The 26,524-nt window shown below is 43.9% G+C and overlaps 1 protein-coding gene across 1 annotated transcript in view; it reads right to left on the bottom strand.

Moving 5' to 3' along the window:
• Positions 1-2,494: 2,494 nt before the first annotated feature.
• Positions 2,495-26,524, bottom strand: part of LOC140480103 (calcium-activated chloride channel regulator 1-like) — a 59,867-nt gene continuing 35,837 nt past the window's right edge. The window contains exons 6-14 of the mRNA XM_072574747.1: positions 21,212-21,433; positions 15,382-15,606; positions 15,117-15,294; positions 14,370-14,476; positions 14,062-14,283; positions 12,176-12,437; positions 10,488-10,655; positions 5,149-5,376; positions 2,495-3,844 (exon numbers count right to left, since the gene is read on the bottom strand). Coding sequence (XP_072430848.1) covers positions 3,447-3,844; positions 5,149-5,376; positions 10,488-10,655; positions 12,176-12,437; positions 14,062-14,283; positions 14,370-14,476; positions 15,117-15,294; positions 15,382-15,606; positions 21,212-21,433 — 2,010 coding nt within the window. The 3' untranslated portion in view covers positions 2,495-3,446. The remainder of the gene's footprint in view (positions 3,845-5,148; positions 5,377-10,487; positions 10,656-12,175; positions 12,438-14,061; positions 14,284-14,369; positions 14,477-15,116; positions 15,295-15,381; positions 15,607-21,211; positions 21,434-26,524) is intronic.

The raw sequence follows: 26,524 nt of genomic DNA, 5'->3' as shown, positions 1-26,524 counted from the left end.
ATAAACACTGTAGTTAAAATATAACCAAAGAAAGGGGAATTTAGAATAACTTAACTCTTTTGGAAACTGAGCAGAATAATAGACACAGTAACTAATTAACTAATTAACTGTTCCAATATAGTAACACCAAATAAACAGACCCCTTAGCAAAAAAGAAAATTCAGACAAATTCTCACATCCATTTCTCTACTCCAGGAGGAAAAATATTATGAAAACATTCAGGGAGAGTAACAGCCAAGAGACATTCACTGAAGCTTCCAATTCTTTTGAGACCCCAATATCTTCTGATGTTACTGTATGGGCGGCACGGTGGCACAGTGGTTAGCACTGCTGCCTCACAGCGCCAGAGATCCGGGTTCAATTCCCGCCTTAGGCAACTAACTGTGTGGAGTTTGCACGTTCTCCCCGTGTCTGTGTGGGTTTCCTCCGGGTGCTCCGGTTTCCTCCCACAGTCCAAAGATGTGCAGGTCAGGTGAATTGGCCATGCTAAATTGCCCGTAGTGTAAGGTAAGGGGTAAATGTAGGGGTATGGGTGGGTTGCGCTTCGGTGGGGCGGTGTGGACTTGTTGGGCCAAAGGGCCTGTTTCCACACTGTAAGTAATCTAATCTAAAATCAAATTCCAGACATCTGGGTCTGTGAGAGGTGGCTATAAATATTCAAGCTGCTGTTTTTTAGAAACACACCAAGGCCTTCCAATCTGTTTACTCAGTCTTCAGTCGCAAATTTGGTACCTTTATCCTACAAGCTCATTTCAAAACAAAAACAGAAAAAAAAACTCTTAAAGTGACAGCATTGTCACATGTGTGAGTGTGTATAAGGTTGAAAATGGGTTGCTGGAAAAGCGCAGCAGGTCAGGCAGTATCCAAGGAGCAGGAGAATTGACGTATCGGGCATGAGCCCTTCTTCAGGAAACGTCGATTCTCCTGCTCCTTGGATGCTGCCTGACCTGCTGCGCTTTTCCAGCAACCCATTTTCAGCTCTGATCTCCAGCATCTGCAGTCCTCACTTTCTCCTGTGTATAAGGTTGGGTGTGTTATGATGGCAGTTCAGATGATGTGAGAAATAAACGGTCATCTGTTCTTTTGATTTAATCTAACAAGGTTTCGTGCATGTGCTTTGAAGTTACAAAGTGATGAAACACGATATCTCTGAAGCTGCAATCAGCCAAGAAATTAGAAAAGAGAGAAATTCTCCCACCCCTCTCCCCATCTGTGACACTAAACATAATTATTCCGCAGGACCATATAGAGGTTTATAGAATCATGAGGGGCATGGATAGGATAAATAGACAAAGTCTTTTCCCTGGGATGGGGGAGTCCAGAACTAGAGGGTATAGGTTTAGGGGGAGAGGGGAAAGATATAAAAGAGACCTAAGGGGCAACTTTTTCACTCAGAGGGTGATACGTGTATGGAATGAGCTGCTAGAAGAAGTGGTGGAGGCGAGTACAATTGCAACATGTAAAAGTGATCTGGATGGGTATATGAATAGGAAGGGTTTGGAGGGATATGGAATAGGTGCTGACAGGTGGGACTAGATTGGGTTGGGACATTTGGTTGGCATGGACGAGTTGGACCGAAGAGTCTGTTTCCGTGCTGTACATCTCTATGACGCTATGACTCTATGACTTTAAGTTGCAATCAGCCAAGAGGTGAGAAAAGGGAGAAATTCTCCCACATCTCTCTCCATCTCAAACACTAAACATAATTATTTCACAGGACTCCTATCATTCCCAAATTCCTAACTCATCCACAATAGCTCCACCTTTGCTGTCAGGTCATCAGTGATGTTTAACCTTATTTTCTGGCTCAGCCAATCAGAATCCCTTTCTTGCTGCTCTTCTCTTTTCTTCCCTTATACATTTCCTCACCATCTCACCGACTGGACGGTCAACCAGCTAAGCAAGAAACAAAAAATTGTGGAATTCTGAAACAGAAAGAGGGATTGCTGGAGAACCTCAGCAGGTCTGGCAGCATCTGTGGAGTGAGAAAAACAGAGTTAATGTTTCAGGTCCAGTGACACTTCTTCAGATTCTGAAACGCAAGTTCTGTTTCTGTCTCCACAGATGCTGCCAGATCTGCTGAAGTTCTCCAACAATTCCTGTTTTAGTGTCAATCATCTAATCCCTCCATTCATGGTTGAACTTCCCTTTTGATGTATATTTCCATTTGAGATCCTTGTTGATATTCTTATATTAAAGGAGCCAATTGGATGTATGTTGTTGATGATAGTAGTGTGGAAGTTGAATGGTATTGTTGTTTTCAGAAAACTTTCTCTGTGAGAATCGACTTCAAATAGTAATGTTGCCCCAGGGCCATTTTTCATGAATTTCTAATTAATGATGTCAGCCTCTCCAAGAGAACACTATTCTAATTACACGATATATTGGTTTTTTTACAAATACCATTAATACCATTCTGATTACACGATATATTTTTTAAAGCAAAAGAGCAGAATAATATTTTTTCAAATCAATTTGACAGAAGTTCCAAAAAATAAGATACAAAGATGGGTGGGAACCAAAGCTTATGTCCCCTGGGCTGTGTCTGTCATACCTTTTCAGTTTAAACAAAGAAACACAGAAAATAGAAGCAGGAGTTGACCATTCGTTCCTTCCAGCGTACTCCACTGTTCAATGTGATCATGGCAAAACATCCAACTTAGTACCTGGTTCCCGCTTTCTCTCCATACCCTTTAGCCATGAGAACTGTTTCCAACTCCTTGGAAGCATTCAATGTTTTGGTCAAAACTGCTTTCTTTGGCAGAGAGTTCCACAGGCTAACCATGCTCTGGGTGAAGGAATTTCTCTTTATTCTAGTCCTAAATGGCCTACTTTGTGGGTGGCACAGTGGCTCAGTGGTTAGCACTGCTGCCTCACAGTGCCAGAGTCCTGGGTTCAATTCCCGCCTCAGGCGACTGACTGTGTGGAGTTTGCACATTCTCCCCGTGTCTGCGTGGGTTTACTTCGGGTGCTTTGGTTTCCTCCCATAGTCTAAACAAATGTGCAGGTTAGGTGAATTGGCCATGTTAGGTGAAGGGATAAATGTAGGGGAATGGTTCCGGGTGGGTTGCACTTCAGTGGGTTGGTGTGGACTTGTTGGGCCAAAGGGCCTGTTTCCACACTGTAAGTAATCTAATCTACTCTATATCTCTGGACTGTGACCCTGGTTCTGGACTCGCTAGACATCAGGAACATCCTTCCTGTATATATCTATTCAGCTTCCTACCTCTTCCAAGCCAATAATGAGGAAAGGTGCACCACAACATTGGTCGAAAAGCTGTGAAATCCCTGGAAAATAGCATGAATATTGGAAATATACCATGGACATTCATGGACTACAACCTCTCAGCATGAAATCTTTATAACATACAGTGTAGTCTGATTGAGTGTTTGAATAATTAGACCAATTAATTGAATGCTACCTACTCATTCCTCCAGCAAGGATGTTAAACTAGTGCAAAAGTTCTACTTATGCATTTTTTCTGAACCAGATAATTGACAATCCCAATGATCAAACACACCAGAATTGCAACAACAATCGCAATCCAAATCACCTTCCATACACTACTGCCTTTTGGGTGCTCAACCAGAGGTGCAGGTACAAAGACATAAACCTTGGCCACATTAGACATTTCAGATGACTGTTCCTGTTTATCGTAGGCGCAGAGAGCGAAGTAGAGCGTTGTCCCATTTTGCAGTTCCGTGTTTTCGGGAACAAATGTGAATGTTTCCCTTGAGCCAAATGGACGTGGATTCAAGTTGGTGAGGTTAACCAGGGCAGCTGCTGTGAAGTTGTCCCGTAGCTGGAGGAGGTGGTCACTCATTCTCATCTCATAGCAGGACGCTGTGAAAAGGAGAAATGAAAGAAGAGAGAAAAGAAATTAATGTGTTCCCATTTAAACTGAACAATGGTGACTTTCTAAACCGAGGTAAAGGGTGGAACCTGGAGGAAACAATGGGATCTTGGTTTGTGGCAGGAGGCCAGAGCAACCCATGCTTCATCTCATTTTGGAAAAGTGCACCACATCTTATGCCAGTCAGGCACTGGGCAGGCCTGTCATGAGCCAGAATTGGGGTTTTTTTTGGGGGGGAAAGGTTTTGTGCGCTGCAAAAAACCCACCTTCTGAGAGCTGCTGGCCAATTCATCCATGTTCCTCAGTGATAGTTGGGAACCATTGGCTGCTGCTGGCACTGCATACACCTGAGGGCCAATGAAGGACCCAGGTAAGTGATGGCAGGAAGTAGGTTACTGGATGTTGGGTTTTTGGCGGGGGAGCTGGAAAGATTGAACTCAAGCTGAGGGATTGAGGGGTGCAATGGGAAGGGTGGCTGGCAGTGGGCAGCACTCCCCATCCCATCATAAACCCTTAATGCAGGTCCATTTCAGTATCGTTGAAATAGGAAACCCCTCTAGAAAACTCCAAGCCAATACGCCAGGCTTTGCTTCTTGTGCCCTCTGCAATGGGGTCCCTCCCCCACCACTAGGTTAATACGAGCAACAGCAGAATGTAGTTGTAAGTGGGTATTGCCCATTTAAGCGGTTCAAATAGTGGAATACCATCATTGTGGAGCTTTACCATTCATGGGAAAACAGCGCATTGTTACATTAAAACACAAACATCACAATTTATTGATTAAAGTAAAACCCAATCAATGAGTCATCATAGAATCCCGACAGTGCAGAAACAGGCCCTTCAGCCCAGCCCATACTGACCCTTCGAAAAGTATCCCACCCAGATCAATTCCTTTACATTTCCCACTGACTAATGCACCTAACCGACCCTGAACACTATGGGCAATTTAGCATGGCCAATTCATCTTTGGATTGTGGGAGGAAACCAGAGCACCCAGACGAAACCCACATAGATACAAGGAGAATATGCAAACTCCACACAGACACTCGCCCGAGGCTGGAATCGAACCCAGGTCCTTAGCAATGTAAAGTAGCAGTGCTCACGACTAAGCCACCATGCCATGTCTAAATTCACCATCTTACTGTGACCTGACATGGTTCCTCTCTTCCTCTGGTGGGTGCATTTTGTCTGTAAAGGATATCTCCACTGTTCATCAGCATTCACCAACAATCTATTTAATTCAGTCCCACAAAGGAAATATCCATATAAGTAGCCAATGTTTAGCAACAATTACCTGCTCCCTCATCATAGTCCTCTCCTGGTGCAGTCCATTCCAACACAACTTTATTTTGAGCTAATGTTGCTTGAAGGTCTGTGATTTTACATGGTGGAATGTCAACATTGAGTGTTCCTTCAGAAACTGAAATAGCTCCTCCTGACTTGACCCTGTTGAAATCTCCTATGTCAGCCTCAAGATCATCCAAATTGACTGAAGGTCTTGGTGGATTTATTTTAATTTTGCCTGCATGAAGAGGAAGACACATATCTTCATTAGACCAAAACCACACAGACATAATGAGCATAACTGTTTCATCTTGATCTGCAGGACTTGCCTCCAATTTCCCACAGGACATGTTTCTGGCCTTGGCTATCTGGTGTGAGGGAATAGGTGGGCAGAACCTCATACAAACACAGAGAATGTGGGAGATACACAGGAACTCTTGCAGTATCTGTAGAGAGAGAAACAGAATTAATGTTTCGAGTCTGATATCAGACATGAAACATAACTCTTTTTCTGTCTCTACAGATATGACCAGACCGGCTGTATTTCACCTGCACTTTAGCTTTTAATTCCAAAGCTTCTCAGTGAAGAAAATTTGCTTCAACCTTTTCCTAAATGGCCAATAACCCATCCTGAGCTAATGATCTGTACTTGTAGATTCTCTGACCAGGGGAATCATCTCCCCTGCACCAACACCATCAAGCAGCATGATCTGATGTGTAGTTATCCCCCGAACAATTAAGCCGACATTTCTCTTTCCAGAGCAGCTTCCTGACCTGCAGCATGGTTCTGGTATTTTCTGGTTTTATTTCTGCCTCTTGTTTCAATTTGAGTTTCTCCTCTTTGAGTTAATTTCTTCTTGTTCAAACTGTTGTTTCACTCTGCCCATAAATTTGTTCTTTTTATCATCTTGTTTTATTCTGAGTCTCTTGCCAAACGGTTTTGTTCAAACTCTCTTCTCTCCTCTGGCTTTGGTCTGAAATTTAGTAATGATTAATGTTTTGCTGGTTTGGCCTAAAGGTGTGACCACCTCCTTGGAGAAGGAACAAACACATGAATGTCATGCATTGTTCTGTGGGGCAAATGCAGCATGAGGAAAAGGTTTTTATAATGCTTTAAATGTTTAGGTGTATTGTATTGTTTGAGAACCGATAAACAAATATGACACCTAAGATACTGTAATGAAAGGTGTGTAATTTTTATATATATATATATATTCTACATATGTATATACACATATGTAATAACTTCAATACTTGTTTGCTTGGACAGAACTTGAGTAATGGGAAAAAGGCAAAATTGAATATAAGCATAGGCAAGTTAGGCTCCAGCTTCATAGACGTTTAGTCAGGCTGCCCTTGGAATTTGTTTTGATTTGGAGATGCCGGTGTTGGACTGGGGTGTACAAAGTTAAAAATCACACAACACCAGGTTATAGTCCAACAGGTTTAATAGTGTGCTTCCAGTTAAACCTGTTGGACTATAACCTGGTGTTGTGTGATTTTTAACTTGGAATTTGTATACTGGAAGGATGTGGATGTTTTAGAGAGCGGAGAGAAAAGGTTTACTCGGATTGGTAGAGACATCGCCATGGAAAATATATTCATTAATATTGATTGACAGGTTACAGCCACTTCTGTTAAATTGTTAACCAAGTGGGTTGTTTCTAATTGGTCAGGCCCTGAGAAGTTAACCAATGACCGGCTGTCACCTACTTGTTGAGTTGCAGTAGGAACAGAGTGTGTACATGTAATTTCTGTCTGCCAAGGGCCTGGTGTGTTATTACAAGGAATTTACAGTCCACACAAGGGCACCACTCTGCGAGCCTGACAGATGACCTTAAACCGGTTGTCGGCATAATTCCTCACACTCTTATCCAGCAAATGTAGCCCAAACTTACATCTAATGTCAGATACTGTCTTTTTGGTTTGATGTCAGTAAGTATTTGTTGGTGAACACCATTCGTGTTATTACTGCACAGGAAGAAAGTGAAACAGGTAGCTTCGCTTCTTGCTCAAATCTTTGAGATTGGACGACAATTGCTGGATAATCCTGAATGTGCCCAAAATTCTATTGACAATGGATTTAAGGCAGTCAGCTAAACCAAAGCAAAAATCAATGAAGCCAGATTTCATTCTGGGATCTGACTTGTCATGTGGGCCCATAAGCTGCAATAGAGCTAGGGTTAGGTCAGTTAGTTTTAATTTAAAACTGTAATGTATAAAGAGCTTACAATGATGTCTGTTCAAGGGCCAACACATAATTATCAAATGGAATAAACTAGATGGCATTATGAAATCATTTTCCATTGAGTTTGAGTTACTGATGGGAATTTGAGGAGGCAACCATGAAACTCCTACCTTGATTTGACTTACCCAAACGCAAGACTTCACACTTATATACATTGAACACCATTTGCCTTTTCTCATCCCACTTCCTCCGATGATCAAGGTCCTGCTGCAGTATCTGGTACCCTTCCTTACTGTACACAATACTTCCTGTTTTAGTGTCATCTGCAAACTTACTAATCATTCCTTGGACATTCTAATCCAGATCACTGATGTAGATAACAAGCAACAATGGGCCCAGTACTGACCCCTGAGGCACTCGACTAATCCCAGGCCTCAAGTCTGACAAGCACCCTTTCACAATTACCCTCTGTTTCCTACCATCAAGCCAGTTGTGTATCCAATTTGGTGATTCCCCTGGATTCCATGCGATCTAACCTTCCAAAGCTGCCTATCATGTGGAACCTTATCAAAGGCCTTACTGAAATCCATGTAGACTACATCTACCGCCCTGCCCTCATCAACCTTCTTAGTCACTTCATCAAAGAGCTGTAACAAATTTGTGAGGCATGATCTCACACACATATTGATGAATCAAACCCTGTCTTTCCAAATGCAGGTATATCTTATCTCTCAGAACCTTCTCAAGTTACTTACCCATCACAGATGTTAAGCATACTGGTCTATAGTTCCCATGATTTTCTTTGCAGCTCTTCTTGAATAATAGCACTACCCTCCAGTCTTCTGGAAGCTCGCCCGTGGCTAATGGTGATGCGGAGAGGGGTAAGGTAGTTGACTTCAGAAAAAGTAACAGGAATGCAGAGTACTGGGCGAATGGTGAACTTCTTGGCAGTGTGGATGAACAGAGAGATCTCAGTGTCCTGGCGCATAAATCCCTGAAAGTTACCACCCAGATTGATTGGGTTGTTAAGAAGGCACATGGTGTTTTTTGGGAGGGAGACTGAGTTTTGGAGCCGTGAGATCATGCTTCAGCTATACAAGACACTGGAAAGGCCGCACCTGGAGTATTGCGAGCAGTTTTGGTCACCGCATTATAGGAAGGTTGTGGTTGCTTTGGAAATGGTTCAGAGGAGAATTACTCAGATATTGCCTGGTATGGAAGAAAAGTCTTATTAGCAAACACTGAGGGAAGTGAGGCTGGTTTTGTTGGAGAGAAGAAGATTGAGAGGAGACTTAATTGAGATGGACAAATTAACCAGAGGGTTAGCTCAGGTGGAGAGTGAGAGCCCTTTTCCTTGGATGGTGAAGGTGAACATAAGGGACACACCTTTACATTGAGGGGTGATAAATCTAGGACAGATATTAGGGGTAGTTTCTTCACTCAGAGAGTAGTAGAGGCGTGGAACGGCCTTCCTGCAACTGTAGTAGACTCACCGACGTTAAGGGTATTTAAATGGGCATTGGACATACATATGGATAATAATGGAATGGGGTAGGTTAGATAGGCATCAGATTATTTTCACAGGTTGGTGCAACATTGAGGACCGAAGGGCCTGTGCTGCGCTGTAACATTCTATGTTCTGTGTTAAAATTATCTGCCAGCGTCCCTGCAATTTCTTCTCTAGCCTGTTTCAGTGTTCTTGGATATATCTGATTAGATTAGATTACATTACAGTGTGGAAACAGGCCCTTCAGCCCAACATGTCCACACCGACCCGCCGAAGTGCAACCCACCCATACCGCTACATTTACCCCTTACCTAACACTACAGGCAATTTAGCATGGCCAATCCACCTGACCTGCACATCTTTGGACTGTGGGAGGAAACCAGAGCACCCGGAGGAAACCCACGCAGATACGGGGAGAACATGCAAACTCCATACAGTCAGTCGCCTGAAGCAGGAATTGAACCCGGGACTCTGGCGCTGTGAGGCAGCAGTGCTAACCACTGTGCTACCGTGCCGCCCACATATCTGGTAAGGACCAGGAGACTTATCCATTTTCATACATTCTAATCCATCCAACTCCTCTTCCACTGTGATATGAGTTGTCCCCATGATATGACCACCAACTTACCCAAGTTCCCAAGTCTTCATGTCTTTCTCCATGGTAAAGTCAGAGGAGAAATATTCATTGAGGACTTTGCCCATCTCCTGAGGTTCTACACATACTTGTCTACTTTGGTCTTCGGGGACCCGATTTTCTATCTAGTTATTATTTAGCCTTTTATTTGCTTAAATAACTTCTATGGATTCACCTTAATTTTCTCAGCCAAGGCTATCTCATGCCCCCTTTTTGCCCTCCTCATTTCCTTCTTCAGTAAGCTCCTGGATCCCTTATTCACCTCCAGAGATTCCCTTGATCCCAGCTGCCTGTACCTGAGCCATAACTCCTCCTTTTTTCTGGTCAAAGCCTCAATATCTTTTGTTCTCCAGGGTTCCCTGTTCCTGTCAAACTTGCCTTTCACCCTTCCAGGAACATATCGACCTTAACCACAGCTATCTCAGTTTTAAAGGCCTCCCACATCCCGGAGATCCCTTTGCCTGGAAACAAACTACTTCAATCAACCCCTGTAAGCTCCTGTCTAATTCCATCAAAATTTGCCTTGCCTCAATTTAGAAATTGAAACTGTCGACCAATTTTGTTCCCCTCCATCACTATTTTAAAATTAATAGAACTATGGTCACTGGTCCCAAAGTACTCCCTCACTGTCACCTCAGTCACCTGTCCTGCCCTATTTTCCAAGAATAGGTCGAGTTTTGCCCCTTCCAAGTAGGACCCTCCATATACTGCCATAGGAAATGCACTTTCCTGAACACACTTAACAAATTCCAGCCCTTCCACATCCTAAGCGTTGTGGCAGTCCCAGTCTAGGTTGGGAAAATTAAAATCCTCTACTATGACAAGCCTATTCCTCCTGTAAGTCTCCCTGGTCTCTGCATATTTGTTCCTCCAATTTCCATTGACTATTTGGGGGCCTAGAGTACTACTGCAGTAATGTCACCACCCCCTTCTTATTTCTTAGCTCCACCCACAAAGCCTCACTGGATGATTCTTCAGTTATTTCATTTCTGATTCCTACTGATGCCAAATATTGTTTACCATTTTCTGTGTATCCCGGTATGTAAAAGGAATGTCCTCCTGTTTGGATTGCTGTCTTTGCCTTCCCTTCCTTTCCCTGCACACATACTTTAAAGTTGTATCTTCCAATTTCAGAATACTTGTAGAAATACTTTGTGTAAATACCATCATTCTTGAAAGCATCAGCACCTAAAGGCAAGGAAAGGGTAAGTAGCTGCAGACTGAGTGAAGCATGGAATAATTACACTGTATTTGGATTGGCACTGATATCACTGATGACAAGTGCAAAGTCAAATTGACCTGGGAATTCTAAGTTCAAATCCCAATCACTTTAATTGTTTTGTGAATCGTTACAAATGCAAAATATCTTTTGTTATATGATTTATTAATACAAATGAAGTTTTAGGAGTTAAAAATTGGTTTTGCACTGCTTCTCAGCATTCACGAGCTGCTCATTCCAAGTCTGGTGTAGATAGGAAACACTTTAATCTCATGCTATGATATAGAGGAACCAGTATTGGACTGGGGTGGACAAAGTTAAAAATCACACTACAACAGGTTATAGTCCAATAGGTTTATTTGAAATCACTAGCTTTTGGAGCACAGCTCCACAACCACCTGATGAAGGAGCAGTGTTTCGAAAGCTAGTGCTTCCAAATAAACCTATTGGACTGTAACCTGGCCTTGTGTGATTTTTAACTTAATTTTATCCTGCCATCTGATGTACATAGTGGGAACTATGTGTCCCCTGCAGTACTGACTGCCACTGTGTTTAAGAGTGTATTGAGCAGGGAAAAGGTGCTGAAGCCAGCCTTCTGTGGTGGAGTTGCAAAGGAGGAGAGATACCATAGATCTTGAGGGAATGGGGCATCCTCAGACAGGAGTAGGAGCAAGTAGCCAAGAAGGTTAATGCCTATTGTCTGAATTTGAAGGAGGCAGTATTTTTTAATGTATTCACTCATGGGGATCACTGGGCCAGCATTTATTGCCTGCCCTGAGGTGCTATTGAGAAGGTGATGGTGAGCTGCCTTCTTGAATTGCTGGAGTCCATATACTGTAAATAGGCACACAATGCCTTTAGGGAGGAGTTTCCAGGATTTTAACCAGTGACAGTGAAGAAATGACAATATATTTCCAAGTGAGGATGATGAGTGGCTTGGAGTGAAACTCACAGACAGTTGTGTTTCCATGTTTTTGCTGCCCCATCCTTCTGGATGAAAGTGTTCATAGGTTTGGAAGGTGCTGTCTAAGGATCTCAGGTGAATTTCTGTGACGCATCTTACAGATCATACACATTGCAGATACTGAGTGTTGGTGGATGAGGGAATGGATGTTTGTGCATGTGATGCCAATGAAGCCGGCAAGTGTCAAGTGTTATTCAACATAGAGAAGTATTGAATTATCAGTCCATTGGGTGGTTGGGGGGTGGAGGGAGAAGAGTGGAGCGGGGGATGATATGTAGTGAAGTGGCAAAGTATTGCTTGCCCATGTTTGACCTGAAGACATGAGAATTCATGGAGTCCAAAATCAGTGTAATCAAAGTCTATATTCCCTGCGAGCACTGCTTTCAGTGTCAGAACAGTCAACGGGCTTAATTTGTCATACGTTTTGTGTTCTGGACATTATACTGTAATTGGACACATGTACATATCAGGCACTGACAGTATGAATATACATTCTACTTTATAGAGTCACATCATCAGTCTTACCCAGGCCATCATCAGAAAGTTCCTGTTCAATTGTTGGGCCGGTGGGTTGTTCAATAATAACCGTCACGTTTGCAAACAGGACGGGTGAGAATCTCTGACTGACTTCTGCATAAATTGTCCGACCACCAACCGAATCCTTTTCACTGATATGCACATTGACCGTGACCGGGGGAACTTTTTCATCTGCTGCTCGGGATGTCATTACAACACTTATAACCTGTTCAATGCCAGGATTCAAGATGGCATAATTCCAAGTACCTGCCTGGGATAAAAATATTTATTTTCAACAGCTGGATAAATAAGAGCTTCTACAAATCCTTCTTTAGAATTTGGGTAATATTGAGCAGATGTAACGGGAGACCTTTTACAAATGCCCTCAGTGTCACTTATTGGGTGAGAGAGAAACGAATGGACATGGCACCCACTGTGATCAACACTGAGTTGTTTAACACAGCGAATAGGGGACAGAAAGGAACAGAAGTTCAATAAGTGAATAATGAAAACCATCATGGAGGGAGTTCAATGCAGGGAAGTATGAGATCATTCACTCAATCACCAAGAAAAACTGATCTAAATAATTGTGAGAATAGTAGCTGTGGGAATGATCTAGATGGATCACATTGTACTAATGGACAGCTACAAGAACGTTAGCTTTCATTTAGAGGGGCTGGAATATAATGGTGTGGATGTTATAATCCCAGCGGTGTAAAGCTCTGGGAATACTACATCTGCAGTATTACTTTCTCCCACCAGGAAAGATGGAATAGGTTCTGAAGAAGGGGCATTGGACTCTATTTCTCCCTCCACAGATGCTGCCAAATCGTTTGGTTTTCCCAGCAATTACAGTTTTTATATATTTTATATATTGCACAGATTCTTTGTAATGGTCCTGCTGTGATGAGGATTAAATAAGGAGGAAATGTTTTTCATAAACTGAGATGGTTTTGCTTACACTATAGCCTATTTAGGGTGTTTTAATCAGAGTGTTTATGGTAAATACAGAATTTTATTGCTTCCATTTGGGAGCATCCAGACAAGATGAGGGAGCAGCTGTAGAGGTTGAAGTGAGGAAACACACAAGAACTAATTGAAATTTAGAAGTTTGATTTGCTGCTTCAATAAATTTTCAATACTGAGAACAATGAATATTGAAAGGCAAATATATCAAGGCATATGGAACCAAACTGAGTACATTGATTTAAGGTACAAATCAGCCATGGTCTCACTGAATAACAGAAGTCATTTAAGGGACTGACTTGTCTTTCTTACATGACATTGAAGCACCATTGATCAAACTGTGTACACTCAGGAATATCAGAAATAAGAACATCAATCGTACCCTGTCATTTGACCAGATCATGGATGATCTTCTATCTCAATGCCATTGACCTGCACTATCTCCATATCTCTTAATGTCTTCAACATCTGGAAATATATCAATCTCTCTTGAGGATACTTTCAAACACTTTTGAGTGTTTAATACTCTTTATTTGAAAGTGTGTCGGCAATATTGAGATGAACTCAGGATTATCCTCGCTTATGATGCCTCCATGGATTCCCAAGGCTCTCAATGGCATTGAATGGCCCTAATGTCCATGTCATCACCAATGCATTGGAAGCTGTACCATGCAGGAGTGACATATTGTAACATAGTGATGAATTGTAACATAGCCATTTTGTTTCATTCCATTTGTACTGTGTACTCAACCAGCTAATGGCAGAGATCGTGTCAAAGACTGCTTTGTATAATGGACTCTTGTTGAAAGAGAGGATGGTTGATAGTAAACAAGCTGCTTTCTAATAACTCTCCTGGAAAACATGATTAAAAATGATACAATGCACACTGCAAAACATAAAAAAATCGAAGGAGACATTTTGATCCCTACCTGTGCAGTGCCAGGAATGTTCAGACGTGCTGTACGTGTTGTACTATCAATCTTAAAGTCATTGTTGTTGTACATCCTTCCACTGGGGTCATATACAAAAATATCTGGTGTCTGCTTCTCCCATGTAATGACAAAAAAAGTATCATTCCCAACGGTCTTGTCGATGAAAACTGTTCTGTTCAACCAACTGTCGTCTTCAACCTTTGTTGCAGAACTTTCAAGCTGGGGCCAAAGAAATGGATCTTTTGAATCTAACATTAAGTTAACACACAGGTATTGAGAAAGTCACTATCTGAGGAATAACACACCTGAATTGACTGTTGACTAATGTCACCATTTTCTGATACTATTGAAGAGAAGGCATCGCTTAATCCAGTTGCATGCACATTATCAGTGGCTGCAAACTGTCGACCCCCTAGAGAATGGAGAGGGTAAGAAAGTTATAAACATGGATCAAATACATGGTCAATGGGCAATGCCAGTTGAGACCGAAATGAAGAAGGAGGCATCAGGGCTTTCTGCAATGTGACAGTAACTGCCCAATGTCAAATTGTTTGGAATAAAACTATTGAATATGTGAACATTGATTTTAATCCTGTCTGATTAGCAGGAGCAATGTGTGGTTGAGGGAAGAAGAATTAAAATGGCAGTGGTAGCCATTATGTTCCCATTACCTGCAATATTAACAGTTAGCTTGGAGAATCAAATCTGACTGACTAGAAATATGGAATGTCCGTAACTTTTATTATACATCAAAGTTGTGTGACATCACTTTAAATAAATAAATCGACTTGTCTAATTTCCTGTTAGCTGTACATGTGGTAGGTATCAGGAGTAAAATCCCACCAACTTCCTGTTGGAGTCTGCCCAGTAATTGGAATGCTCTCAACTGAAATTCCTTTGTCCAGTATTTTCACTGAGGGGCCACACAATTCATTTTAAACCTGTTAACCCTTCCACCACAATAAAAGTTGGGAGCAGAACTCAAAACAACAAGGCTTGTGGTTGTGTTCCTCTCCCAAGAATTCATGAGAAATTCTTTGTGTCCTTATTACCTGTCAGTGTTGACATCTGTTCCAGCTCTTTGGCTGCCTTTGGTCCTAATGCTATCGTGTGGATAACTGCACCACTTTGTTCCACCTCCGAGAAACAACTGCTTATCCTACTGTCCTCCCCATCAGTCAGCAAAATAACTTCATCACCATTTGTAGCACCGTCGTCACCACCAAGTACCTGCAAAGCCGTTAAGTTATTGTCAACGTGGGAAAACTGAAAAGTAAAATGAGTTACTAAAGTTTGCTGAATCATTTCAGTTTCTACCTGAAAACCAGCCTGGACTCCTGCGCAGATATTTGTCCCTCCACTAGCTGTTGTAGGTAGCAATTGGACAAGTTGATGCCTCACACCTTCATTATCAATCATTTGCAAATGTGATGGGATAGTTGCAGCACTGTTAAAAGTGACGATTCCAACTTGTGATTTTGCTTCAATGATCTGAAGTAAGAATATCTCGGCTGCTTGTCGGAGTCTGTTAATACGATTCTCCTGTTGAATTAAAAAAACACAATGTAATATGCAGCTCACTGCCATTTAGCTGATTTATTTATAAATTGCATTTAAGGTAATATTGATGAAAATTAATTTAAAACTCGTATTAAGTAGTCTGCTTTGTCCAAGATGGTTCAAGACAGGAAAATTGCAGATGCTGGAATCCAAAATAGACTGGTAGGAGGCTGGAAGAACACAGCAAGCCAGGCAGCATCAGGAGGTACAGAAGTTGACATTTTTTGTGTAATCCTTCTTCAGGATTTGGGGTTGGTGTGGGAGCTGATGCAGGTAAAGGGGGAGGCAGGGGTAGGGTGGTGAAGGCGAGATAAGTGAAGACAGGTAGAAGGTATGACCTGGTTGGTCAATGGGAGGTTTGATTCTGGTTGGTGGCAGGGAGCTGTGGCAGGGATGGGGAGGGGCAGGGAAGGCAATCAGGGAACAGGGAGGGAGATTATTTGAAATTGGAGAACTTAGTGTTGAGTCCTCTGGGCTATAGGGTGCACAGGCAGAAGATAAGGTGTTATTCCTCCAATAGGAGCTGTGGTTTGTTTTGGCAATGGAGGAGGCCAAGGATGGTCATGTTGGAAAGCAAGTGGTTAGGGAACTGAAATAGACCATGACTGGTTAGTCTGGTCAGCCAATGTGGACCCAGCAGCGATGCTCAGTGAGCCATTCCCTCACATAACATTGGGATTCCACAGGAGGTACAGTTAGTAAGTTTGCAGATGACACTAAAATTGGAGGTGTAGTGGACAGTGAAGAAGGTTACCTCAGATTACAGCATGATCTTGATCAGATGGGCCAATGGGCTGAGGAGAGGCAGATGGAGTTTAATTGAGACAAATGTGAGGTGCTGCATTTTGTATAAAATACAGGACTTATATATTTAATGGTCAGGTCCGAGGGATTGTTGCTGAACAAAGAGATCTTGGAGTGCAGGTTCATAGTTCATTGAAAGTACAGTTGTAAGTAGATAGGATTGTGAATTAGGCATTTGGTATGCTTTCCTTTATTTGTCAGATCATTGAGTATCGGAGTGGGAGGTCATGTTGTGGTTGTACAGGATGTTGGTTAGGCCATCAAGGATGTTCCCAGGGTTGGAGTATTTGAGCTACAGGGAGAAGCTGAATAGGCTGGGGCTGTTTCCCCGGGGTGTTGGAGGCTGAGGAGTGACCTCATAGATGTTTATAAAATCATGAAGGGCTTGGATAGGGTAAATAGACAAAGTCTTTTCCCTGGGGTGGGGGAGTCCAGAACAAGAGGACATTGGTGAGAGGGGAAAGATATAAAAGTAACCTCAGGGGTAACGTTTTTCATGCAGAGGGTGGTGTGTGTATGGAATGAGATGCCAGAGGCAGTGGTGGAAGCTGATACAACTGCAGCATTTAAAAGGTATCTGGATGGGTATATGAATAGGAAGCATTTGGAGGGATATGGGCCACATGCTGGCAAATGGGACTCGATTAATTTGAGATATATGTCGACATAGAAGAGTTCGACCGAAGGGTCTGTTTCCATGACTCTATGACTCAAAGACTACACCTCGAGATGGTGTCAAGGTTTTTGGCTGCCTTAATTCAAGCAAATGTTTACTTTTTACAGATGGGATATGGGTATCATTGGCAACAGCAGTATTTATTGCCCATGTCCAATTCCCTTTGAACTGAATGCCTTACTGGGCATTTCTCTGAGACTGGAATCACATGTACATCAGATAATGTTGGCAGATTTCCTTCCCTAAAGGACATTAGTAAAAAGGGCGTTAGTTGGTTATTTACAACAATTATTGCCATTTGTCCAACTGGCCAGCATCTATTGCCCATCCATAGTTACCGGTGAGAAGGTTGTGATGAGCCACCTTCTGAACCGCTGCTGTCCACGTGCTGTGGCTTGACCCACAATGCCTTTAGGGGTGAATTTCAGGCTTTTTCTTTACCTCACAATAGTGAAGGGACGGGAATATGTTTCCAAGTCAGCATGGTGAATGATTTTGAGGGGAGCTTGAACGTGGTGGTGTTCTCATGGCTCTGCTGCCCTTGTTTTTCGAGAAGCAAGTGGTCATGGGTTTGGAAGTTGCTGCCTGAGGATCTTTGGTGAATTTCTGCAGTGCATCTTGGAGACAGTACGCACTGCTTCTGCTGAACGTTGGTGGTGGAGGGAGTGGATGTTGTGGATGTGATGCCAATCAAATGAGATGCTTTGTCCTTGATGGTGTCAAGCTGCTTGAGTGTAGTCGGAGCTGAACCCCTCTAGGCAAGTGGGGAGCATTCCATCACACACCTGTCTTGTGTCTTGTAGATGGTGGACAGGATCTCAGGGGTCAGGAGGTGAGTTCCCGCAGTATTCCTAGCATCTGAAGTGTTTCTGGACAATCAGGGGATACCTGGACCATTGTCTACATTGTCAGAGAGATGCCAGTTTTTCACTGTACTGGAAGAGCTTGGTTAAGGGAGTGTCATCTTCTGGAGCACAAGTCTTCTGTACAATTGTCAGAATGTGGTCAGGGCCCGTGGCCTTTGCAGCATCCAATGTTTACAAACCCTTCTTGATCTCACATGGAGTGAATTAAACTAGCTGAAGACTGGCATCTGTGATGCTGAGGACCACTGGAGGAGGTCCAGATGGAAGTTGGTACTCGTAACTGAAGGTTGCTGCAAATGCTTCCGCCTTATCTTTCACACTGTGTTGGAGTCTTCCATCATTGAGGATGGGGATATTTGTGGAGCGTCTTCCTCCATTTAATTGTTGAATCGACCACCATCATTCATGACTGGATGTGGCAGGACTACAGAGCTTTGATCCATTGACTGTGGAATCACTTGTGCTGTTTGAATTACAAGTAATCCTGTTTGGTACTTTCACCAGATAGACTCTTCATATTCAGACCTGCCTGATGCTGCTCCTCTACTGAAAACGGATTGATTCCCTTGCTTGATGGTTATGGTTGAGTGGGGGATATGCTGGGCCATGAGGTTGCGAATTGTGCTGAAGACAATTCTGCTCCAGGTGATGGCTCATAGTGCCTCATGGATGCCAAGTCTTGAGTTGCTAGATCTATTCAAATCTGCATCATGTAGCACAGTGTTAGTACTGCACAACACAATGGAGGGTGTTCTCAATGTGAAGGTGGGACTTCATCTCCACAAGGATTGTGCAGTTGTCGCTCTTAATGATACTGTCATGGACAGATGAATCTGCAGACAGCAGATTGGTAAGGATGAGGTCAGGTACGTTGGTTCCCTCACCACCTGCTGCAGACCCAGTCTGGCAGTTAGGTCCTTTAGGACCCAACCAATTCGATCAGTCGTACTGAGGATCTGAAATTTGAATTTAGGCTGTTGTCAAAAGCAACAAGTATATGTAGATTTTTATTAACCACAAAATGGCTTTTCATTTTAAAATAACACAACAAGATGGCTGCAAGTAATGATTTGACTCTGAGCTTGAACTGATGCTTTGCTAAATTGGTTGTATTTCGAGATAAGAGAAAACAATGGAGTTTTCATCATATGAATCATAAGATAGTGATTTGGTGTTTGAACTAACCTCGAACTGCTCCCATGACGATTTATACAATTAAGACCCGTTTCCCAGGGAATATCATTGGATTAGCCTGCTGTCAATCATGTCAGCACACAACACAGAAGCCTTAACCTCTGCATTGCTGGACAGAATTGCATCAATGTGCCTTAATTCAATAAACTAATGACCCTTGCTTTTTTACAGACCGCATTCCGTTGATTCTTTTGACCGATCTCGAGCCAAGAGGCCCCTCTTGAGGGATCATAAATCTTCAGTACTGCTGCTGGCCCCCTCTTGGTGGTGGGCATTGAACTGTTCCACCCAAAGTACATTTTGTGTCCTTGCCACCTTCGGTGCTTCCTCTAGTGTTTGTTCAACATGGAGGAGTATCAACTCATTAGCTAAGGGTGGACAATACATCACAGAGTCATAGTGATGTTCAGCATGGAAAGAGACACTTTGGTCAAACTCATCCATGCCGTCAAGATAACCGAAAGTAATCTAATCCCATTTGCCAGCACTTGACCCATATCCATCTAAAACCTTTCTATTCATGTACCCATCCAGATGTCTTAAATGTTGTAATTGTACCAGCCACCACTACTTCCTCGTGCAAAGGAAGTATTTAGAGAGATATGGGTCAAGTGCTGGCAAATGAGTCTAGATTAGGTTAGGTTATCTGGTTGGCATTGTCAAGTTAGACCAAAGGGTCTTTTTCTGTACTATACATCTCTCTGACCTCTATGTCCCCAAGTGTATAAGTCCTGCACTGATTTGCATTTCCAAAATGCAGCAACTAACACTGATCTCAATTAAATTCCATCTGCCACTCCTCAGCCCATTGGCCCATCTGACCAAAATCCCATTGTTTTCTATGGTAACCTTCTTCACTGTCTATGACACCTCCAATTTTGGTGTCATCTGCAAATTTACTAACTATACCTCCTATGTTCACATCCATTCAGTCAGGGATTTCCTTGCCCATGTTTAACCTGATGCCATGAGACTCCGTGGGATCTGTTGTCCGTGTTGTGTATTCCCATGGCAACTCCCTCCTGACTATATACCACTGTGGCACAACCTCTCTGGGTCTGTCCTGTCAATGGGACAAGGCACATCCAGAGAGGACGATAGAGGTGATGTCTGGACCTTTTTTGGAAGGTATGATTCTGTGAGTGTTACTGTGACAGGTTGTTGCTTGACTAGTCTGTGAGACAGTTCTCCCAACTTTGGCACTAGACCCAAATATGGGTTTGACAGGTCTGTTTCTGCCATTGTCTTTTCCAGTACTGAGGTCAATGCTAAGCAATCAGTCTGGTTTTGTTTCTTGTAATGATTAACACAAAGGAATGGCTTGCTAGGCCATTTCAGGCGGCAAGTGAGAGTCAACCACACTGCTGTGAGTCTGGAGTCACATGTCAGCCAGCCGAGGTTAGGATGACAAATTTCATTCTTGTAGGACATCAGTGAACCAGATGGTTTTTTTCTCGCCAGTTGACAATATCTTCATGATCATCAGTTGATGCTTAATTCTTAATTTTTTTTAAAATTGAATTCAAATTCCACTAACTGCCATGATGGGATTTGAAACCAGGTCCCCAGAACATTGGCTGAGTTGCTGCATTGATCGTCAAACGATACTGGAGCTGTGCCATCATCTCCCCCTTGAACCCGTGTCTCCAGAGCATTAGCGTGGCTCTCTACATTACCAGGAGAAAGTGAGGACTGCAGATGCTGCAGATCAGAGTCAAGACTGTGGTACTGCAAAAGCACAGCAAGTCAGGCGGCATCCGAGGAGCAGGAGAATCTATGTTTCAGGCATAAGCCCTTCATCAGGAGTCTTTACATTGCCACCCTGACATTACCACTATAAAATTACCACTCAAATATGCAGTGCTATGTCAAACTCTTGATATGTGCTTTGTAGATGACAGAGAGGATCTGGGAGTAAGGAGGTGAGCTACTCGTTTCAGAATATCCAGCTTCTGACCTCCTCTAACTTGCTGTGTGAAGCCACACAGGAGCACAAATGTGGGTCTAAGTCAATACTTTCTATGAAGTAAACTTGACGAAACCTTACTGAGTCCATGCTCCCAGAGACATCAAGGACTAAGCACAGCACACGGTGTTTGGCCTGTAGCAGTGTAAAGGTCGGTATCACTGAACCACTGTAGGGTGAGGGATTGTTTCTGAAATCCTCCGACTCACTGATTACATCCCAAGTGCTCCTGAAGTTGCACATTTTGTTTTGCATGTTCGGTGCGTCAGGATTGTGAGTCTTATCGTCACAGAATTCAGTCACCTGGATGTTTTTTAAAAAAAAATGCAACAGGTTAAAGGGGCTGCAGATAGATTTTGGTGGGGATGGGTTATTTTTTACCCTCCATACCCAGGAAGAATACTGTTGGAGATAGTCACCCACCCATTGTGAAGACCACAGGATCGATATTGCATTGAATCTCTCGGATATCACACAGATGTCTGACAAGAAGGAATCCACAATGTAAGTTTGCAACTACCCTCAGTGTTTAAAACTTATCACTGATTTCTTGATAACATCATAATATGTATTTTAAACAAGAAAAGGACAGAACTGTTAAATCCTTAAATATTTCATGTTTGCTTCCTGCCCTTCCCCAGTCAATGGCATCTGACAAGGGAAAGACACCAAACTGTGCATCAATCTCATCAATCTCAAAGGCCCTGCTCTTTGAAAGAGGAAGCTGGAGATGTGGAAAAGGCAGGTCACTGCTGTCATCCATTGAAGAGGAGACACCTCCAATCTGCAGTAAAATGGGGAAAGTGATGCTCAGGAATTGAGGAGATGGTAAGGTGACTCAGTGGTTAGGAGAAAGTGAGGACTGCAGATGCTGGAGATCAGAGCTGAAAACGTGTTGCTGGAAAAGCGCAGCAGGTCAGGCAGCATCCAAGGAGTAAGAGAATCAACGTTTCGGGCATGAGCCCTTCTTCAGAAGATTCCTGAAGAAGGGCTCATGCCCGAAACAGCGATTCTCCTGCTCCTCGGATGCTGCCAGACCTGCTGCGCTTTTCCAGCAACACATTTTCGACTCAGTGGTTAGCACTGCTACCTCATACAAAAGGGCCCTGGGTTCAATTTCAGCCTTCGGTAACTGACTGTGTGAAGTTTGCATGCTCTCCCCGTGTCTGCACGGGTATCCTCTAGGTGCTCTGGTTTCCTCCCATCGTCCAAAGCTGTACAGGCTGGGTGGCTTGACCATAGCAAATGAGGTTACCGGTATGGGATAGAATTCTCTGTGGAAGGTTAATGGCAAATCTGATGGGCTGAATGGTGTCTTTCCACACTGTCAGGATTTTATGAAATTGCAGGTTTCCATCAAAGTGAAATTCTCCCAGAGCACTGCTGCCAGTACAAAGACTTCAATTAGCTGGACAGCAGATTTATGACACAGAGGTGATGGCAATAATGTTCGATTCCTGCACTGGTTGAGGTTTCCATGTAGGACTGTCCTTGTCAACCTTTTCCCTCACCTGAGCTGTGGTGTGTGTCTGGTTAAGGCATCACACGTTGCCTCAATCCAATGGGAGAGCAGTCTTGGCCTGGTAGGACTATGGAGACTTCACTTTATTTTTATATTAATTATTACAGTATAGATATCTCTGGCAGAATCAAATTACCAGGGACATGGTGATTCACCTTCTTGAGGCACAGCAGTGTCAATTGTCTGCACTCTTTGTAACATTAGGGGATTTCAGTGATAATGAAAGATTAATGAGAATTTTCAAAGTTGGGATTAGTGTTGGACTTTGAGGAGAACCTGGAGGTGGATGTGCTGCTATTGTTATGAAGATCCTTTATTATCATTAGTTTCTTTGAGGATTTGTGTTTAAATAATTGCAGACAATCATTTGTTTGTAAACTCATGGAAGACACAAGGACCTTTTTCTTAGAAAGGTCATTGAGCGACACATTGGACCAATTTGTTAAAGCCATTTCTTGGAAGTCACATGGTTTAAATTAATTACATGCAGTGATTTATTGGAAATCACATGCCTTGGTTTCTGGCTTGGAAAAGTGAGGACAAGCAGATCAGAGTCGAGAGTGTGGTGCTGGAAAAGCACAGCAGGTTAGGCAGTATCTGAGGAGCAGGGAGAATCAACGTTTCAGTCATAAGCCCTTCATTAGGAATATGGCTTGAGGGCTGTGGGCTTGAGAGATAAATGGGAGGGGGGAGGAGTTGGGGGGAAGGGAGCTGAGAATGCGATAGGTAGATGAAGGTGGGGGAGCAGGAGATGCGTCGGAGAGGAGGGTGGATAGATATGAAAGTTGATGGACAGGTCAGGAGGGCAGTTGGAGGCATGGGACTGGGATATTGAGTGGGGAGGGGAAGTGAGTAAACTGGTGAAATCCACATTGATCCCGTGTGGTTGCAGGGTCCCAAGGTGGAATATGAGGTGTCCTTCCTCCAGGCGTCAGTTGGTAACAGTTTGGTGATGGAGGAGGCCCAGGACCTGCATGTCCTTGGTGGAGTAGGAAGGGATGTTGAAGTGTTCAGCCACGGGGCGGTGGGTTGCTTGGTGTGGGTTTCCCAGAGATGTTCTCTGGAAAAATCCACAAGTAGGCGTCCTGCCTCCCCAATGTAGAGGGGACCACATTGGGTATAACGGATACAGTAGATGACATTGGTGGAGGTACAGGTAAATTTCTGTTGACTGTGAAAGGATCCTTTGGGGCCTTGGATGGAGGTGAGGAAAGTTGTGTGGGCACAGGTTTTACACTTCTTTCTGTAGCAGGGATAGGTGCTGGAAGTGGGGTGTGGGCTGATGGGGGGGGCGTGAGTTTGGTGAGGGAGTCGCAGAGGGAATGGTTTCTCCGGTATACTCTAGGGGTGGAGAGGGAAATATATCTGTAGTGGTGGAGTCCGTTTGTAGGTGGTGGAACTGGCAGAGGATGATGTGATGTGTGCAGAGGTTGATGAGGTGAGGACCAGGGGGTTTCTGTCCTTGTTGTGTTGGGAGGGGTGGGGTTCAAGGGTAGAGGTGCAGGAAGTGGAGGTGATGTGCTGGAGGGTATCGCCAATCACATGGGAAGGGAAATTGTGATCTTGGAAGTAGGAAGCCATCTGAAAATTTCTCAGGTGGAATTGGTCATCCTGGGAACAGATGCGGGAGAATTGGGAATAAGAAATGGCAGTTTTCCAGGAGGTAAGGTGGGAGGATGTGTAGTCTTGGTAGCTGTGGGAGTCGGTGGGCTTGCAGTAAATATCCGTTTTTAGTCGGTTGCCAGAGGTGGAGATAGAGAAGTCCAGGAAGGGGAGGGAGGTGTCCGAGATGGTCCTGGTGAATGTGAGGTCGGAGTGAAAGGTTTGGCGAAGTTGATGAACTGTTCAATCTCCTCGTGGGAGGACAAGGTAGTGTCGATACAGTCATCAGTGTAACGGAGGAACAGGTGTGGGACGGTGCCAATGTAGCTGTGGAAGATGGACTGTTCCACGTACCCGACCAAGGGGCAGGCAGAGCTGGGGCCCATGCAGGTGCCCATGGCTACCCCTTTGGTTTGGATGAAGTGGGAGGATTGGAAGGAGAAGTTGTTAAGGGTGAGGACCAGTTCAGCCAGGCATATGAGGGTATCGGTGGAAGGGTACTGGTTGGGACGGCGTGAGAGGAAGAAACGGAGGGCTTGGAGACCTTTGTCATGGTGGATCAATGTGTACTGGGACTGGATATCCATGGTGAAGATGAGGTGTTGGGGGCAGGGGAAACGAAAATCTTGGAGGGGGTGAAGGGCATGATAGTGTCCTGAACATGGGTGGGGTGTTTCTGGACTAATGGGGACAGGACGTTGTCAAGGTAGGCAGAGATGAGTTCAGTGGGACAGGAACAGGCTGAAACAATGGGCTGACCAGGGAAGTCAGGTTTGTGAACCTTGGTAGGAAGTTGAATCAGGCAGTCCGGGGTTCACGGACAAAAAGGTTGGAGGCTGTGGGTGGGAGATCCCCAGAGGTGATGAGGATGTGGATAGTCTGGGAGACAATGGTTTTGTGATGGGAGGTGAGGTCGTGGTGGTGGGGTCAGTTGGAGCAGGTGCCTGGCTTCAGTGATGTAGAGGTTGATGCTCTACACTACCACTGCGCCACCCTTACCTGCGGGTTTTTATTGTGAGTTGGGGTTGGAGCAGAGGGAGTGGAGGGCTGTATGTTGTGAGGGCAGGAGGTTGGAATGGGTGAGGACGGTGAATAGTTTGAAGCCATCCATGTCACGGCCGCAGTTAGAAGTGAAGAGGTCAAGGACAGTAACAGGTCAGCATGGGGCTTCCAGATGGATGGGATGTGTTGGAGGCGAAAGAAGGGGTCCTCGGTGGGTGGGCGGGAGTCTTGATTGAAAAAGTGGGCCCAAAGGTGGGGGATGAAATGTTCAAGGTTGCAACACATGTCAAACTCATTAATCCAGGACCGTAGTGGGATGAAGGTAAGGCCTTTGCTGAGGACTAAACATTCATCCTCAGTGAAGGGGGAGGTCTGGGAGAAGAGTAAAGGCACGGCAAGGCTGGGAGCTGGGACCAGGGGTGGGGCTGGAGATGGGTGTAGGGGCAAAGACAATCACTTGAGTGATTATAGGGTCAGGAGTGATGTCATCAATAGAAGTGACACAAACACTGAGGGTGGAAGTGGGCCTTACAGCGGTCTCTATGGCGGGGTGGGGGGGGGGGGGGGGCAGAGGTGACATCACACGTGACGGTGACGACATTGCGGACTGGTTTTCGGTGAATGATGTCACTGCTGGCAGAAGTGACATCGGCAAAAGTCTCATTCGTGTCCAGGTGAATAGGTGAGTGATGTTTTTCGGGGCAGAAGTGGCTGTGGCGGTGGCAATTGTGGGGGTGGAAGGGACGTGAGAGTAGGTTTCACATTTGTGCCAGAGGTGGTGAATCTAGCAGCGATGGTGATTCCTGTGGCAGTCACAGAGGTGGTTGTCTTCCCAGCAATCGCAGAGGTGGTTGTCTGGTTGTCAATATTGTGTGGAATTCAGTTGCTGAGATGGTTATCCTCTGCCTTTCAAATAAAGCTCTTTTGAGGGACCAGTGTAATAACCAAACACTATGTGAGCTGTTCTCCTGGAATACCCTTTGAACAATATATGTTGGCGATTTCAGAATAAACGACATCTGTAAGGATCCTTGTGATGACTGTCTATCTTTGGTATCCATGTGCCAGGAAGCTGGATGAAAGCCTTACCCTTATTCTTCATATCCTCATTCCATATCTCTGTCGAGAACTTTGTTTTGTTTTTAATTGACAAATGTCTGGCTATTTCAAAGATATATCATTTGATACTTCCACTAGTGTTTTTGCATCTTTTTTGAGTAATTTTGTTTTATAATAAATCAGTAATTTTATTCCTTACTGGAGATGCT

This window comes from Chiloscyllium punctatum, chromosome 7 (assembly GCF_047496795.1).
Source record: "Chiloscyllium punctatum isolate Juve2018m chromosome 7, sChiPun1.3, whole genome shotgun sequence".
Lineage (NCBI taxonomy): Eukaryota > Metazoa > Chordata > Chondrichthyes > Orectolobiformes > Hemiscylliidae > Chiloscyllium > Chiloscyllium punctatum.
Note: the sequence above shows the minus strand (reverse complement) of the source record. Positions and strands in the feature narration are given on the sequence as shown.